General features: G+C 38.5%; 1 protein-coding gene across 2 annotated transcripts in view; it reads left to right on the forward strand.

Moving 5' to 3' along the window:
* The window catches only part of MAP3K19 (mitogen-activated protein kinase kinase kinase 19), a 59,804-nt gene that overhangs the window by 21,481 nt on the left and 19,221 nt on the right, over positions 1-19,102 (forward strand). For both annotated transcript variants that reach the window (XM_061439382.1, XM_061439373.1), the window contains exons 7-9: positions 7,823-7,919; positions 13,371-13,449; positions 14,375-14,631. In XM_061439382.1, the coding sequence (XP_061295366.1) occupies positions 7,823-7,919; positions 13,371-13,449; positions 14,375-14,631 (433 nt within the window). The remainder of the gene's footprint in view (positions 1-7,822; positions 7,920-13,370; positions 13,450-14,374; positions 14,632-19,102) is intronic.

A 19,102-nucleotide genomic window follows, 5' to 3' on the forward strand; every position in this document is an offset into this window, starting at 1 on the left:
TGGTAAATGTATGTTTAGTTTTTTTTAAAGCTGCCTAACAATTTTCCAGAGTAGCTCTAACCATTTTATATTCCCACCAACAGTAAATGAGAGATCCAATGTCTCTATACTTTTGGCGGCATTTGGTACTATCAGTATTTTTTATTTTAACCATTTAAAAAAATTTTAACCAAAATAGGTATATGATGGTAGCTCATTGTGGTTATAATTTGCATTTCCCTAATGAACAATGTTAAACCTTTTTTAAAAAATGTATTTGCCAATAGCTATAATTATTCAAATATTTTGTCCATTTTCTGATTGAATTATTTGTCTTATTGTTGGGTTTAGAGAATTCTTTATATATTCTGGATGTGTAACTCACAAATATTTTCTGCTAGTCAATGAGAAAAATTTGGTTTACTTTTTTCACCTTTTTAACAGCTCTTTTACCAAACAAAAGTTTTTATTTTTGATGAAAATCAATTTATCCATTTTTTCCCTTATGGGTCTTGATTTCTATATTATGTCTAAGAAGACTTTTACTTGACTTAGGAGTATGTTCAGCTTATAAAAATTCTTGAGTCTATACAGTTTTGATATGTGCACATTCCTGAATATATGCTATTCTTAAAAGTAAATATACACAATGGGATATTACTCAGCCATTAAAAGGAACACATTTGAATCAGTTTTAATGAGGTGGATGAAACTAGAACCTATTGTACAGAGTGAAGTAAGTCAGAAAGAGAAACATCATGTGCTAACGCATATATACAGAATCTAGAAAGATGGTACCAAAGAATTTATTTGCAGGGCAGCAATGGAGAAATAGACACAGAGAACAGACTTATGGACATGGGGAGAGGGGAGAAGAGGGTGAGATGTATGGAGAGAGTAACATGGGAAACTTAAATTACTGTATGTAAAGTAGATAGATAGCCAATGAGAATTTGCTGTATGTCTCAGTAAACTCAAACAGGGGCTCTGTATCAACCTAGAAGGGTGGGATGGGGAAGGAAATGGGAGGGAAATTCAAGAGGGAGGGGATATATGTATACCTAGGGCTGATTCATGTTGAGGCTTGACAGAAAACAACAAAATTCTGTAAAGCAATTATCCTTCAATTGAAAAATAAAATTTTTAAAAAGTAAATTAAAGGGAAGGAGTGAATGCCTTCAGATATCTGAGCAAAGAATATGGTTTTAAATCTAGGATTTTATATTCAGAAAACTATAAATCAAATATTCAGTTCAGTTCAGTTCAGTTCAGTCACTCAGTCGTGTCCGATTCTTTGCAACCCCATGAATTGCAGCACGCCAGGCCTCCCTGTCCATCACCATCTCCCGGAGTTCAATCAAACTCAGATCCATCGAGTCAGTAATGCCATTTAGCCATCTCATCCTCTGTCATCCCCTTTTCCTCCTGCCCCCAATCCCTCCCAGCATCAGAGTCTTTTCCAACGAGTCAACTCTTCACATGAGGTGGCCAAAGTATTGGAGTTTCAGCTTTAGCATCAGTCCTTCCAAAGAACACCCAGGGCTGATCTCCTTTAGAATGGACTGGTTGGATCTCCTTGCAGTCCAAGGGACTCTCAAGAGTCTTCTCCAACACCACAGTTCAAAAGCATCAATTCTTCGGCACTCAGCTTTCTTCACAGTCCAACTCTCGCAACCATACATGACCACTGGAAAAACCATAGCCTTGACTAAACGGAACTTTGTTGGCAAAGTAATGTCTCTGCTTTTGAATATGCTATCTAGGTTAGTCATAACTTTTCTTCCAAGGAGTAAGCGTCTTTTAAGTTCATGGCTGCAGTCACCATCTGCAGTGATTTTGGAGCCCCAAAAGATAAAGTCTGACACTGTTTCCACTGTTTCCCCAAATATTGGAGTTGAATAAAGACGTTTTTCAGACATGCAAATGAGTAAATGTTCTACATTTCACATGCCTTTTAAGGAAGCTACTATGTACTCTATTAAATTAAGGGGATAAGATAAAAATAGAAGGGAAAATTGGATCCATGATTCAGAGGATCTGGAACCCAACACAAGAGAGGAGGATATCCTTGGTATAAAGCAGACAGCAAGTCCCAGGGCTTCAACCCATGTATGAAGTCTGGAGAACAATGAGCTCCAATCACTGGGGAAAGAGAGGGGGGAGGAAGAACAGGATAATGGGGATTTCCAAGAAGGTGGAACTGGTATATTTTCTGATATATTTAACCATGTGGAAAGACCACTGGAGGTTGGGAAGATTTAAGATTTTAAAAAATATAAGAAAATGAATTAAATATTAAATAAAATTGTGAATGAAATAAAAACAGGGATTTGGGGTTTATGTATGATAAAAGTTATGCAAGAAAGAAAGTATAATCATACTACATTTCTATTGCATGACTATAGTGCAATACATACAGTATAGTACAATACTCAAATAATCATAATTTAAACTTTGCCTATTGATTTTATAAGAAAAAGAGGGTGAATTTATTGGAAGGATGGGGACAGGATATAAGAATATTCAATTGTCAACTGCAATAATAAGGCAGAAGGTAATGTATCACTTTATCTTTTGGGGGCAGGAGGTGGGGGTTGTTTACCTTTTGTGCTGTTATCACCGGTAAAAAGATCCCAACCTACTTCCCTAAGAGTCTTGCTTTTTCTCGAAGTCACCAGTGAGTCAATACGTCAACGAGGAGAGAGGTGACTCTCCTTTCCCCGTTTCTTGCCCAGCCTAACATTTCATCTCCTTCCTCTGGCCAAGTTATTAATAGCAGATGAATAGAGCAGACGGGGCTTCCCAGGTGGCACTAGTGGTAAATAATCAGTCTGCCAATGCAGGAGACATAAGAGACATGGGTTTGATTCCTGGGTCAGGAAGATCCCCTGGAGGAGGGCATGGCAACACTCTCCAGTATTCTTGCCTGGACAATTCCATGGATGGAGGAGCCTGGCGAGCTACAGTCCATGGGGTCACAAAGAGTTAGAGACAACTGAAGGACTTAGCATGCATAGATGGCCATTATCACACCATTTAAGAGTACTTACCTACTTCCGGCCCATTCACTATCTGCAAAGTCCACCTGTCCCACTCTCTCCCCTGTTCTCAGGACACACAGCTCCCATCAGGCTCCACAGGGAAGGCCCAGCGGCGCACAAGACTCTCACCCAGGAATTGCCACCAAGAGAAGTGACTACCGTTAACTGCTTTGCAAAGTAGCCTCTGTTCTTCTCAACTTGCAAGGAGGAGAAACAGTAACCACCCCAGTGATAGAACCTAGCTGATCTAAAAATCAAAGCTTTGGGACTTCCCTGAAGCTCCAGTGGTTAAGAATCTGCCTTGCAATGCAGACAACACAGGAGACGAGGGTTTGATTTCTGGGTCAGACACGGGTTTGATCCCCTGGAAGAGGGCAGGTCAACCCACTCCACTATTCTTGCCTGGAGAATACCATGGACAGAGGAGCCTGGCAGGCTTCAGTCCATAGGGTCACAAGGAGTCGGACATGACTGAAGTGACTTAGCTTAGCACAGCACATCACATAGAGCAAATCATAGGATCGGGATGAAAATCAGTCTTGGCCTTAAACCCTCACAGCTCCAAGTCCAGTGTCCCTTACTTTTTCCTCTTTCTAATCCCACCCAAACCTTGGCTCATAGACTAACCCCACCCAGACCACAGTACCCATTCTCTGACTTCATCCTCCTGAGTCTGTCCCCAAATTGACTGCTCCAGTGATTTGCCAGATGAATGAGCTAAGGAATAGGTAAGATATCACTTTAGTAACTCAAGAGACAGCAGGAGGGGACTTCCCTGGTGGTCCAGTCGTTAAGAATCTGTCTTCCAGTGCAGTGGGCCTGGGTGTGATCCCTGGTCAGGGAGGTGGATTCCATATGCTTACTGCAGCCAAATAAATAGAAATAAAATAAATTTTAAAAAGAAAAAAATTGATAAAAGAAAACACACTTACTTTTCATTTTTTTGTGGTATAGTTAGGAAACTTGCTTTTTTTTTTTTTAAGACTAAAAGTCCCTTTATATTTAGTTAATTTTTTATGCAGTTCTAAGATATTTTTTGAACTTTCACTCTATATTTTTCTTATTATGGTTGAAATAACTTTGAACTCATTTTTGAGGGAGAGATAGACTCTCACTATTGAATCTGCTTCTTTCTGGTGCTTTCTGTAGGGTTTAAATAAAAAAAAAAAAACCAAGGTCTTTCTTTACTTCTTTTCTTTGAATGAAAGCTTGCTTTCTTTTTGGGTTATCTGCAATAGGTTTTTATAGTTTACAAATATACGCAGCTGCTTTGCTTGTAGGATTGGTCCTGAGAGGCTCTTCACGGCCTCTGCCAATCTTCTTTTCATCTAAGAAGAATCTTCTTTCCAAATTTAATTACGTACGATTTCTATGCCTCTTTTCTGTGTGGTTGGCATTCTGTTGTTTGCAGATTAGAATGCTATGCTGTCTAGTCTGTTGTCACCTCTTGCATTACTGTGAATGGTTGATGGGCTCCATTTATTTGGGATGTGCTATTCTAACGTTTTCTCTCCTTCACTCACGACCGCATTATTTCAACCTTTCCTCCGTCACCCAGTGAAAGTGAAAGTTGCTCAGTTGCGTCCAACTCTTTGCGGCCCCACAGACTATACAGTCCATGGAATTCTCCAGGCAGGATATAGGAGTGGGTAGCCTTTCTCTTCTCCAGGGGATCTTCCCAACCCAGGGATCAAACCCTGGGTTTGATCCACATTGCAGGTGGATTCTTCAGCTGAGCCACAAGGGAAGTCTATTAAAGTCATTCAAATTTAAGATTCTAAAACAGAAAATTCTGAGCTGTTGCTGTTTTTGTCTTCATTTTCATGTTAATCTTCAAAGTAGGTATTATTCCCCACATCCTTTTTGTTTGTGATGCTTATGGTTTTTCAGTTTGTTTGTTTGTTTTTTTTTTAAGGAAGAAGTTTTTTGTCAGGAGTTTGTAGGGATCACACATCTTTTATTTTTTCCTGTGCAAAAAATATAAATTATGTTTGGGTATCCTTTCTCTTAATTTTCTCACTATTATTAATTTTCCTTCTGGTTCTTGTTGAGACTCTCTTGTTTCAAATTTTTCATAGCAGAAAGAAAGCAGAGTGATTATGAATTCTGTAACCAGACTTCAGAGTCTGGGTGTGAATCTGGCTTGCTAGGTGACCTTGGTTAAGTTACTTAACTCCTCTGAACCTCATGTATAAATGGAGTAATAGTTTCTACCTTTAGAGTTCTTGTGAGGATTAAGTTAGCTAATATGTGAAAGGTCCAGCAGTGTCTGGCACTGTGTGGATAAATGCTGGTCATTGTTATGGGTTTTGCAGGTAGTTTGCCCATGCTCCGCATCTTCCAACTTTTCCTCAAGGACCAAATAATAAATGAACTGAGCAGTTGAGACCAACCGCAGATCATTAATCAACATAGAAACTTGAAACGAGAACCAGTTATATATTTAACACTAAAAATTAGTGTTAATTAGTTTTATTCAGCCTAAAAATTTCATTGAAACACTCTAATTATATGAAATGGAAGAGATATATTCTGAAGTCTCACAGAGTGTTCTAGACATTATATGAAAAGAAATTATATATATATATATATATATACACACACACTAAGAAGGAAACTTCAGTGGTCACTAAACATCTGAAACTATCTCCAACACTTCTACTAACAAAAGCATGCACATTCAAACAATCAGATCATATATCACATTACTAAAAATGAAAATTGTTCATTGATAAGGGAGAAGGTAGTGAAACAGACTTATGCACTGCTAGTGGACAGTAAGTAGTAAGTGTAAATTTACTTTTAAAGCAACGTATGTAAAAAAAAATTCTAATATTCTTCAGATCAATAATTCCTTATAATTCCATGTCTAAGAATCCACTCTAAAGAGATAATACAAAATTGGGGTATTACTTGTAAAGATGTTCACAGCACTATGTGTGATAATGAAGAATTAAAAACTGCCTACTATGCATGATGGGGTTTATATCATAACACTTGTGGGACTTACTAAACATCTTTATGACCCTCTGATAAAATTCCACTAAAATGATATTTACTTAGTAAATTGCTATGTAATTTATACATCATAAGTAAAAAAGCCAGATATGAAATGACATGATACAGCTCTATTATTAAACACTTGGGAAGTGAACAGAGTTTGCTATTTATTTGTAGGATTATAGGTGATTTTGTCTCCTGCTCTTTAAAGAACTGCTGTTTTGGTATTTCCATGCATTTTATAAAATAGTAATACCCTACCGCTCACGCTTTGTAATTGGATGGGAGGGAGAAGAAATTTGCCAGAGAGTGGTAGAATTTTTGAAATGCAAAGAATAAGCAGTAAAATTGACAACAGTCTAGGATCAGGGCGAACCTGTCCAGCTGTCCCATCTGCCATTGACAACCAGGATGGTCTGAGGTAGGACCCCTAACCTGTGCTGGGAGGTAGAGAATGCTTTACAAAGCGTGTACTGCTATATAAAGTAAAATATGATAACTAAGCTATTATAAGTGAACACCTTCCACCAAGGGGAAGGGACACTTAGGGAGTTTGGGATGCTCAGGTACACACTACTATATTTAAAATGAATAACCAACAAGGACCTATTGTATAGCACACGGAACTCCACTCAATGTCATGTGCCAGCCTGGATGGGAGGGTGGTTTGAGGGAGAATGGATACATGTCTATGTGTGGCTGAATCCCTTCCCTGTTTACCTGAAACTACCGTAACGTCGTTAATCGGTTTCACCCCTGTACAAAATTAAAAGTTTTTAAAAAATTGAACACCTAAAATATTTTAATGGTAGTGATAAGTCAAATGAACAAGGTGAAAAGATTCCCACACTCTCTTGGGAATTAGTGAATGAAATATCAGAGGCTTTATGATAAAGTCTGCTTGCTTGTCCGACAAACATCTGCATTTAGGGCAAAGACTTTTTATCCAATAGTCTGCTTAACTAGACCGTTCATCTGGATCACAGAAACCAGAATGCCAATTATAACATCCAGGTAGGATGGGATATTTTAACTACTACTTGCATCTATCACTGTTCTAGCCACTAAAAGGGGCAAAATCACCAGCAACAACTTCTAAAGGAGGAACCTAGCAACAACAATGCATTCTCATAGAAAACATTTCTTCTTTAGAGAGTCAGGAATACTTTTTGTAAGTCAAGCTGGTTGTTTTTTTTAAGTTAAGCTGCTTTTCAACAATGTTTTTCAGCAGTTTGATCATTTTCTAGATCATAAAAGGGAAGTTTGAGAAGTCACATAACACGATTAGATCAGAAGGCTGTCATAGTGAAAACTTTAATCAGCTTTGCTGCCTCCTTTCAGTCTAAGGTTATATCTGCAGCTTCCATGTAGGGCAAGGATTTCCACCCTCACCATCTGTAAATGATGCCCCAGGGAGGCATTATGGAAAAGACCATGTTCCTTTGGGGTTGTTCACTGGCTGTGGCCAAAGGATTCTTTCCAGTTACCCACTCGGATGGAATTGGTGGCAGCTTAACAGCCTGAATACAGACATGATAAAGTATAAAATATTGAATTTCTCTGTGTTTATGCAATTTCAGCTTTGATCTTCATCTTTGATTATGCAATTAATCACGTTCACGTCTGTCTAAGCCTGGTGCTCTGGAGACAAACACTTTCCCATTATTTTAGTCCTGAATACTTTATCCGATTTAAAAGGAATCAGCAGTGTGAAACTTTAGCCTAGAAAAAAAAAATCAACATTCACCCTGCCAACCAAGTATTACACTGAAAAACTGAGTTTCTATTTTATGATATTTCAGGAGTCTGACCAAGATGATGACTGCTCTCATTCCATATTGATTAGTGAAGAAGGAGATCCAAGTGGTGATGGACAAGACTGGCAACCTAGGACAGAAGGTATCCATCTTCTGTCCTTGATGTGTTTACAAAGACAATATTGATTATTTGGATTTTCCCCCTGATTTCAGTCATGCTCAGTGCAGAGCTTTGAAATCTCAGACAAGCATAGAGGAAAAGAAATCCTAGCCTTTGGTCCATATTTGAATCAGTGAGTCTTGGCAACCTATCCAGTCTCTCCTTTGTTCTACCCTACTCTAGCTCAACCTGCTGTTCTCATCTCCTTCCTTTTTTGTCTGGTAGCACCTTTGCCCTCACTTCTTTTCTCTCAAAATCTTCCAGCAGCTACGGGGATCTGTTCTCTTCCGTGCATGTGTGCGTGCTAAGTCACTTTAGTTGTGTCCGACTCTTTGTGACGCTATGGACTGTAGCCCACCATGTCTATCCTATGGATTCTCCAGGCAAGAATACTGGAGTGAGTATGCCATGCCCTCCTCCAGGGGAATCTTCCCAACTCAGGGACTGAACCCACTTCTCTTATGTCTCCTGCCTTGGCAGGTGGGTTCTTTACCACTAGTGCTACCTGGGAAGCCTTATTCTTTTCCAGGACCAAACATTTCTCCATTAGCTGTCATCCCAGACCTCTTCCCTTGAGGCAGGAGTTGGGGGACTGAACAAAGAACTAAAGGCCCAAGTTGCACTCTTGTATTCTAGGAGGCCATAAGTCTGGAATTTTCCAAAACAACACCCATTCCAAATGTGTCATCCTGTCCTATCCCTAAATGCCCTTGCATTGAACAGATCACAAGGTATTTAGATTCTCACTGCAGAACATAGTCATCACAGCAATCACATTTGTCTGTCCTCTACTCCCCTATAAACTTCTTAAATGAAACGTTTATCTGAACTGCTCCAATCTCTCTTCTGGTAATTTTCCTCCTTGCCTTTCTAACACTCCAGGGAAGCTGCCCTCTTGGATGTCTTTTTTCTCATACCGGTTAACCACCCTGAAGGCTGTGCTAGCTTAGCCACTGTCTCCTTTGACCCCTTATGCAATGCTGCCCTCTTCTGGGAAGTCTCCCATCTTTCCCAAACTCACTCTGTACCTCCTTTCTCCTGGCTGAGGGCAGGGAAGAAACTATAAACATCATGAACCCTGAAAGACCTAATTAAAATAAACAAGTCCTGATCCCCTCCAGGTAGTCCTTGTGATCTGCCTTTGCGTTTCAAAGACTTCAAATCTGAGTTCTCAGAAGCCCAGTTGTGTCCCCATCACCTTCTAAGAGTTTAAATACTGTGTTTATTCAGCTCAATTTAGAGATGACTTACCATTTGAGGTGCTTATAGGAATTGAACCCGGTTCTCCTGAATTGTAGGCAAATTCTTTACCATCTGAGCTTCCAGGAAAGTCCCTTCATATTAATAATACTTTTAAAATCAATTTGTATGTAATATTTTAGATTTTCATGTAGGAACCATAACACTTAGGCAGCATCTCAACTAACTTCCTGCAGTTTTAGGCTTTCATAACTTGAGTTATACATTCTAAAGAAGAAATTATGTTTCTAAGTTTTCTTCTCATAGTTGATAAGAGTCTTCAGTAAGCTAGTAACTCTTTCAAGTCACAAAATCTGAAATAAAAATGTTTGGGGAATTATTGTGCATTGTATTCATCTTAAATAACAATAAATCTCTTTAAATTCCATTTACATGCTTCTAACATACCCCAGGTTGTTAATGTTTAAGTGTTTGCACACTTTATAAAGACTTTATGCACATCCATGTGACTATTTGATGGTAGATATGCATATTTAATCATTTAATTTATATCTGTTTGTTCATTGTATTATTCTTTTAAAAAGGAAACTTCACTAACTAAAATATATATAAACTCTAATGTTTAGATCACTGCCCTGGTCTTTAACAGCTAAATATTCCTGCAACACACATTTGCTTTCTTATGAACTTTTACAGATGGTAATTTATAAAATACAATTTGCCTCTCACCCCAATCCCTCATCCTTTTCCTTATTATAAAAATCTTCTTGCATTCCTTAATCAGCTATTTTCCCAGAACATATCAGATGCAAACCTTGTAGACTGGAAACTGAGCATGTAAAATTATTATTTTCGTGAGTGAATGAGAACCTATTTTCTAAAATTCCTAGGCTTACAGTGTTTATCTGTCAGGATTCTTATGTGCAAATAACAAAATCTGCTCTACTTGAGTGAAAAGAAAGGAAGTTTTAAAAGCTACTAGAAAAGTTCATAGACCATTGAAAACAAAGGAGAAGAACAGATCCCAGGTTGGATTGTCATAAAGAATTCTTGTAGCTACATCTCAAAACTGGTCACTGACCCCCAGATCACACTGCCTCAGCCACAACTAGCATACAAAATGCTTCTACATTGACCTTAGACCCTCCCTCTGCTGTTGACACGCATATCAGCAAAAGGATACCTCCATATTATCTTCTCTTGTGTAACTCCTGGGTATCCATCTCTCAAGTTAGCTTTCTGAAAACTAGTGGCAAAAAAAGACTGGTAAATGTAGTTGTAAAAAATTCTGTTGAAAATCATGATTTAGGAAACTATCAAAAGGTAGAGAGGTTATCAAAATATTTTGAACCTTGATTCCCATCCATTTAAACAAAGCAAGTAGAAAACACAGAAAAGTAAGACTTTTCTGGAGAAAATAATTTTTCTTCATTGAATGAATTAGGCTAGGCCAAATAAGTTTTTGTTTTAAAATTTTAGCACTTATATTAATAATTAGTCATCATTTTCTGACTTTATGAATATCATTTGCCCCTTTTCTGCAAGAAAGTTTATGTTTCTGGTTGTGTTTAAATGATGCCTCTTAGTTTCTCTCTACTATAACATTTTCTGGTGGGGTTAATTTGCATCTTCTTTCTGGAAAGATGCATTCAGATAGGAGCAAGTGTTTTATTTTCATATGTGACAGTACATTTGCTTTCCTGGACCACTCTTAGGTTCAGAGGCTCCTATGATCACTCACAGTGTTCAAAAGACAAAACAGAGAGTATATGTGTTCCAAGATGATTTCAGTGTCAGAAAGTTTTATAATATCCTTCCCCTCACCCTGCCATTTACGACCAAATGTTTTTTCCCCATTTAGGAACCATTAACTTTTCACAATGTCTAAAAAGTCAGGAATTTCTTATACTTGCTATTGCGTCTTACTTCCTTGGTTTAAAAAAAGAGAAATCAACCAATTAACAAATTTTTAGTTTATTAAATCTACTTAAAAACATTCTTGGTAAAAAAATCATCTAGGTTTATTAGTCCTCAATGATTCTAAAAATACAGTCATTGTTAAGAACATGTTCACGTGAATATACTGCCCAATTTTCTAACTTCTACAGCAAAGTCTAATTGTGCCTAGTCTTACAGAGCGTCCTTTTCACTGACAGTTGAGTTATTAGGAATGTATGCTGTATGTTTTTCTTACTCTAACATGTCAGCTAGGTGTTTGCCCTCAAGGATGACTACAAAAATGGTATGAAAGACATCCATCTGCCTTTCATTACAAAAGTGGCCATGAGCCATCTCACAACCTCATGACTGTCAGTTTTTTCATCTCTAAAACGAAGGGTTTGGGTCCGATCACCTCTAAGTTCCTCCCAGCTCTATAATCCCAGGCCTGTCATGTTGTGCTACATAGTGTGGTGATAGGATATTTGAAAAGTTAAAAAGAAAATCCACCATTCCAAGGGAACTTCATTTTTAGAGATTGCAAAAAAAAAAAAACCCCACAAAACTCCTTTTGGAAATATTTACTTTTTTAAAATGCACCACTCTTATAAATAACACAAGCATTAAACATTTAACATTAAAAATGCTTTCCTTATGGTGGTTCCTATATATTTGACAAAATACCCAATGTCCTTTAAAAATAATAAAAACTTTAATTGATACGCTGATGGTGATTAGGCTTCCCAGGTGGTGCTAGTGGTAAAGAACTTGCCTGCCAATGCAGGAGATCTAAGAGACGCAGGTTCGATCCCTGGGTCAGAAAGATTCCCTGGAGGGCATGACAACCCACTCCTGTATTCTTGCCTAGAGAATCCCATGGACAGAGGAGCCTGGTGGGTTATAGCCCATAGGGTCACAGAAAGCCAGACATGACTGAAGCAACATAGCATGCACACACTGATGACGATAGCTATTAAATAACTTTCCCAAGGTCCCCCCCGGAAGTGGCAGAGGAGGGATGGAGACCCAGGTCTCTCTGATTCATGACCTGCTCAAATCTTCTCTACTATTCTTCGATCAGTGGAGCTGATTAAAACCATGGCTCCTCCAGCATCCACAGACTGAATGAATGGCTCTGACAGTTAGATGGATAAGCTGAATACTGGGAAAAGCCCTACATCTTCCTCGAAGGATATGCCTCTATGTTCTACACACACATTGCACACTTCTTTCACAGTGCTTATCTGGCTATGCGCTTCGCTTTCTTATTTATAGTCTCTGCTAAGGCCACAGCTGTACCTTCTTTGTTTCCTTACATTTAGCACAATGAGTTACACTTGTCATATACTTGATATACTTATATCATATACTTGATATATATACTTGATAAAAACTTAGGAAAAAGTGAACAGGTGAAAATCTTAAAGGACAGACAGTTCTGGTATGGTTCACACTAGGTTTTTTGAATGTTATTTATTTTTTGTTTATATATTTATTGATTGTGCTATGCCTGCATTGCTGCCCAAGGGCTCTCTCTAGTTGTGGTGAGTGGGGACTGCTCTCTAGTTGCAGTGCACAGGCTTCTCATCGCAGTGGCTTCTCTTGTTGCAGAGCCCAGGCTCTAGGCATGCAGGCTGCAGTAGTTGTGGTGCATGGGCTTAGTTGTCCTGTGGCAACTAGATTTCATGTGAAACAAGATTTCATGTGAAATCTTCCTGGATCAGAGATTGAACCTGTGCCTTGGTAGGCGGACTCCTATCCACTGTACCACCAGGAAAGTCCCCACACTAGTTTTTAATGTCAGTTTGTTTAATGTGCTATTTTGTAGGCATGCATCCACTCTATAAGTTGGAACTTTCTGTCTTAAGGGTTATACTAAAAGTCGCTCCTTGGAATCAGATAAGAGATGACCAAATGACAAATATAAGCAAGTTCCGATGGGGCAACATAAATTATCTCATTTAATTCTCACAACAGTCCTGTGAAGTAGGTGATATCAGTCACACTTTACAGAAGGAGGCCTTGTTTTCTCCATTCAGGGAGAAAACACTGCTCATCATAAAGCTTTATTTTACTTCTGGAATGTTTTGTTATACAAATTCTTTACCCTTTAAGCAAGCATTTATTTAGGACAGGAAAGATACAAAGATGGTTAAAACTCAGTTCCTAGTTAATGTTCATCATGTAATTACTAAGAATACATGAGCCAAATAACCAAAAATAAAACATTTGATTCCTGATTACCCCTGGAATTCATTTCTTTCTTCTTCTTATTACTGACCTGCACTTTCATAGGTGTTGAGATTATTGTTACTTTTCCGAGAGATGTCATCCATCCCCAAGAAACGGGCCAAGAAGAATTACCAGAAAACAAGTAAGAAGTATTATTTGAAAGGTTAGATTGGAATTAAAGTATATACTTGTGTGGCAACCCACATTCAGAAAAACATCCCCAAGCAGGGGTCATAATAAATAATTTTGTGGCAAGAGCTGGATAATAAATGTTTTATGCTTTGTGGGCCATATGGCCTCTGTTCCAATGAGTCAACTCTGCAGTTGTAACTTGAATGCCTCCATGGATGGTATATAAACAAATGGGTGTGCTTATGATCCAATCAAACTACCAAAGTGAGACTGGAGGCTGGATTTGGGCCAAGGACCATCATTTGCTGACCTTGCAGCAGTGCCACTCAAAACAGAGTTCTGAGGTCCTTCTGTTACCAGTCAATAACGAAGTCAGTATAGAACTTGGACATTTAAACCTTTAAAAAGATGTGTAGCCATTTAGTCAAGTAATTTTATATTTATTGATCTGATAGTGGAAAATTTTTTTATTTTCACGTTTTCAATTTTTGTTTAATTTTTATAGTCATTCACTTTGATTACATTTTACAAAAGTTTCAATCCATGATGCAATGTAAAATTTTAAATGGATTCTTCACCAAAGATAGTTTGAGAAGTACTGGGCTTTTGGAGAATGGTCAAAGGCCTCTGGTCAATGCCTTTGGAGAAGTACAAGGGTGCACCCCCTTATCTCTGCCTTTTCCTCCTCTGATTTCTCTGCTTGAGGAAACAGAGACTGGGAAAACCAAAGTGTGAGTGGCAGAGGGCTGCTGAGGTGGGGAGCAAGTCAGAGAACGGGGAGGTCTTGTTCTTTCAGCAATACAGCTATTCCACTCAGCAGTACCATTTGGAAATAGTCCTCCAAACTTTCCAGTGATGTCAGGTGGGCTAAGAACTGGAGATCCAGAAGACATGGGGAATGACTTTTAAATTAAACTATTTCCTTCCCCCTTTAGTCAGATAACCTCAGGGCATCAGGAATGGACACCAGCACATTCTGTTTCACTTCCAAAAAACATTGAGATGGTGGGCTTCAGGACAAAAATGGTAACCACGGAGCCTTTACTTGCAAAGAAAGAGGAACGTTCCCAGGAACTCTTCAATACGAACTTGGGCTTTTTGTTGCCAAGACCTCACTTAGAAACGATAATCTCCAAGTCTGTAGCCAGAGATGTTCCTCACTTTCTGAAGGGGCAGCCAAGGAAATCTGAAGGTGAGTTCATTGAATTATACAGTGATACCTTTATTCTTTGGTCAATAAATATTTCTTCATTCATCTTTTTCTTAAGAATTTGAAAATCTTTACAGGGAATTCATATTTGGTTGATCTTTATCTGTGGGAGATTTGGGGGGCATACGGTGAGGATACTTTCATTCAAGATTTGAGTTAGCTGTTCTATCTAGCCCAAAACTTATTTACTAGATAGCACACTGATGCCAGCATTTCCCCTTAGTGCACTGCTGTCTTTGATATCTGCTTAACACTGTCCTAAACCAATTGACCTAAACCACCAGAGACAAACTTGCAAAATGCAATTTTGTATTTATTGGCTTATTGCAATGAGGGGTATTGCATAACAGAGGAAAGGTCAAACAAAGGAGAAAGAAAAAAAGCATAATTATGATAGGATTTGGGTGCAAGAAAAGTGAAGTCGCTCAGTTGTGTCTGACTCTTTGCAACTCCATGGACTGTAGCCTGCCAGGCTCCTCTGTTCATGGAATTTTCCAGGCAAGGTTACTGGAGTGGGTTGTCATTTCTTTCTGCTGACCCAGGGATTGAACCTTGGTCTCCCGCACTGCAGGCAGACTACTTACCATCTGAGCCACCAGGGAAGCATTAGGGTGTGAGAGTAGAGCTTAAATGAAATTTTTAAATGAAACAGCATTTAAATTTTTTTTAATTTTAAATTTATTGTGGTAAAATGTGCATAACATTCAATGTACTACTTTAACCATTTTAAAGCATACAGTTTGTGGCATTAAATACATTTATATTGTGGCATGAACATCAACACTGCATCTCCAGAACTTTTCATCTTGTAAAACTGAAGCTTGACAGCCACAGGACTTTTTTTAATTTATGCTTTCATTATTTATATATTGATTATTTTTGGCTGTGCTGGGTCATCACTGCGGCATATGGGCTCTTCATTGCTGGGTCAGGGCTTTCTCTAGTTGCAGAATGGGGATTTCTCTAGTTGTGGTACTCAGGCTTCTCACTGCAGGGCTTTTCTTGTTGTAGCTCACAGGTTTAGTTGCTCCATGGCATGTGGAATCTTCCCAGACCAGGGATCAAACCCATGTTTCCTACATTGGCAGGCGGATTCTTAACACTGGACCACCAGGGAAGTCCAACACCCATTCAACTTAAACTCTCCTTTCTCCTGTTATCTCTGATAGCCACTGTTCTCCTGTTATCTCTGATAGCCACTGATACTTCCTATTTCTATGAAATAGACTATTCTAGGTCCCTCATAAAAGTGAAATCATTGAATAGTTGTCCTTCCCTGTCTGGCTGATTTCAGTTGACCTGATGTTGAAGCTGTGTTTCTAGAGGCTGTGTGTAAAAGTCAACATCAAACTGGACTGTGATATAGACCCAAGGGTCTTATTCCTTGAAATCTGCAAAGTCACTCCCAGCTCTCCACAGCCTCTGTTCAGCCTCCTCTCTTTTCACTCTTCCTCACTGGACAATAAACATCAGCACCACCAAATGCCTTCCATTCCCAGAACAGATATGTGAATATTTTCACATACTGTTTTTTCCGCTGGAACATTAAGACATCCTTCAGGTATGCTCTTAGATATGCCTTCCTCTGGGAAGTCTTCCTGAATGTCTCTAAGACTGGGTAAGTCACCATGCCTTTGGACTCCCATAGGATCCTAACCTTATCTTCAACCAACACACATCACGCTAAATTGTCACTATCTTTTTATGTGCTGGTCTTCACCAGACGACAAAGGCAAAAACCATTACACCTCCCCACACAAAGCTCCAGATCTGACACGTAACTATTTAAAAAAATATATTGAATTAGTAGCAACAACAGCAGTAAACATTTATTGAGTGCTTATTACTTCAAGGCACAAATGTTCACTGATATAGCTAATATTAACATGCTTGTTTTATAAATGAGGCCTCAGGAGGTTAAGTGTATGCTCAGGTCACATAGCTAGTGGGTTACAGAGGCTGGGTTCAAACCTGGACCCCCATCTCCAAAGCCAACATATTTAAGCACCATGTCACATGTGTTCAGAGCTCACAACTCCCATCTGAGCCCCACTTTAATTATTAAGGGAAAAAAAGGAGAAACATAGTTTTCTAGAGGAGGTGAGTTTAGAGAAAAGGAGGGGCAGTTGGTACAGGTACCAAGTGGAGAAAGGATAGATGGAGAGACTGAACTGGACATTGTGGAAATAGCATTTCTCTTGGCCAAACCACAGAGAATCTTGAAGATGTAATAAAAGCAGCACATTCAAACAAAAACAAACTGGGTTAGGTCAGTATTCTGTAATGGGGTCTGCTCCATAGGTGTTATGATCTTGTCTGAAAAAATCAGCTGGGTTTACCAGGCTGGTGTTTGTTCTCTTAAAAAAATTTTTTTGTTGTTTACATGCAATCTTAAGATAATCAATAAATGTTGTTTAAGAAAAATTCAGAAAAGACAGATGAGCAGAAATAAAAAATAAGAGATAAGAAGCACAAATACTGTTTCCGGTTTCTTCTAGAATGCAATTCCACATTTTTAAATAATATGTTTATAACTACAGTGCTTGATTGCTCATAGATATTAGGATTTAAAAATTTAACATTACTCTCTGTACACAATGCAATCTTTGAAATCTTTGTGCTTTAAAAAATTAATATTTATGTTCTCCTCTAGGAGTTTTATGGTTTCTGGTCTTACGTTTAGATCTTTAATCCATTTTGAGTTTATTTTTGTGTATGGTGTTAGAAAGTGTTCTAGTTTCATTCTTTTACAAGTGGTTGACCAGATTTCCCAGCACCACTTGTTAAAGAGATTGTCTTTAATCCATTGTATATTCTTGCCTCCTTTGTCAAAGATAAAGTGTCCATATGTGCCTGGATTTATCTCTGGGCTTTCTATTTTGTTCCATTGATCTATATTTCTGTCTTTGTGCCAGTACCATACTGTCTTGATAACTGTGGCTTTGTAGTAGAGCCTGAAGTCAGGTAGGTTGATTCCTCCAGTTCCATTCTTCTTTCTCAAGATCGCTTTGGCTATTCGAGGTTTTTTGTATTTCCATACAAATTGTGAAATTATTTGTTCTAGCTCTGTGAAGAATACTGTTGGTAGCTTGATAGGGATTGCATTGAATCTATAAATTGCTTTGGGTAGTATACTCATTTTCACTATATTTCTTCCAATCCATGAACATGGTATATTTCTCCATCTATTAGTGTCCTCTTTGATTTCTTTCACCAGTGTTTTATAGTTTTCTATATATAGGTCTTTAGTTTCTTTAGGTAGATATATTCCTAAGTATTTTATAGGCAAAACACTCTCTGACATACATCACAGTAGGATCCTCTATGACCCATCTCCCAGAATATTGGAAATAAAAGCAAAAATAAACAAATGGGACCTAATTAACCTTAAAAGCTTCTGCACATCAAAGGAAACTATTAGCAAGGTGAAAAGACAGCCTTCAGAATGGGAGAAAATAATAGCAAATGAAGCAACTGACAAACAACTAATCTCAAAAATATACAAGCAACTCCTACAGCTCAACTCCAGAAAAATAAACGACCCAATCAAAAAATGGGCCAAAGAACTAAATAGACATTTCTCCAAAGAAGACATACAGATGGCTAACAAACGCATGAAAAGATGCTCAACATCACTCATTATCAGAGAAATGCAAATCAAAACCACTATGAGGTACCATTTCACACCAGTCAGAATGGCTGTGATCCAAAAGTCTACAAATAATAAATGCTGGAGAGGGTGTGGAGAAAAGGGAACCCTCTTACACTGTTGGTGGGAATGCAAACTAGTACAGCCACTATGGAGAATAGTGTGGAGATTCCTTAAAAACCTGGAAATAGAACTGCCTTATGATCCAGCAATTCCACTGCTGGGCATACACACTGAGGAAACCAGAAGGGAAAGAGACACGTGTACCCCAATGTTCATTGCAGCACTGTTTATAATAGCCAGGACATGGAAGCAACCTAGATGCCCATCAGCAGATGAATGGATAAAGAAAGCTGTGGTACATATACACAATGGAATATTACTCAGCCATTAAAAAGAATACATTTGAATCAGTTCTAATGAGGTGGATGAAACTGGAGCCTATTATACAGAGTGAAGTAAGCCAGAAGGAAAAACACCAATACAGTATACTAACGCATATATATGGAATTTAGAAAGATGGTAACAATAACCTGGTGTATGAGACAGCAAAAGAGACACTGATGTATAGAACAGTATTATGGACTCTGTGGGAGAGGGAGAGGGTGGGAAGATTTGGGAGAATGACATTGAAACATGTAAAATATCATATAAGAAACGAGTTGCCAGTCCAGGTTCGATGCACGATACTGGATGCTTGGGGCTAGTGCACTGGGACGACCCAGAGGGATGGTATGGGGAGGGAGGAGGGAGGAGGGTTCAGGATGGGGAACACATGTATACCTGTGGTGGATTCATTTTGAT

The sequence above is a fragment of the Bos javanicus genome, chromosome 2 (assembly GCF_032452875.1).
Source record: "Bos javanicus breed banteng chromosome 2, ARS-OSU_banteng_1.0, whole genome shotgun sequence".
Taxonomy (NCBI): domain Eukaryota; kingdom Metazoa; phylum Chordata; class Mammalia; order Artiodactyla; family Bovidae; genus Bos; species Bos javanicus.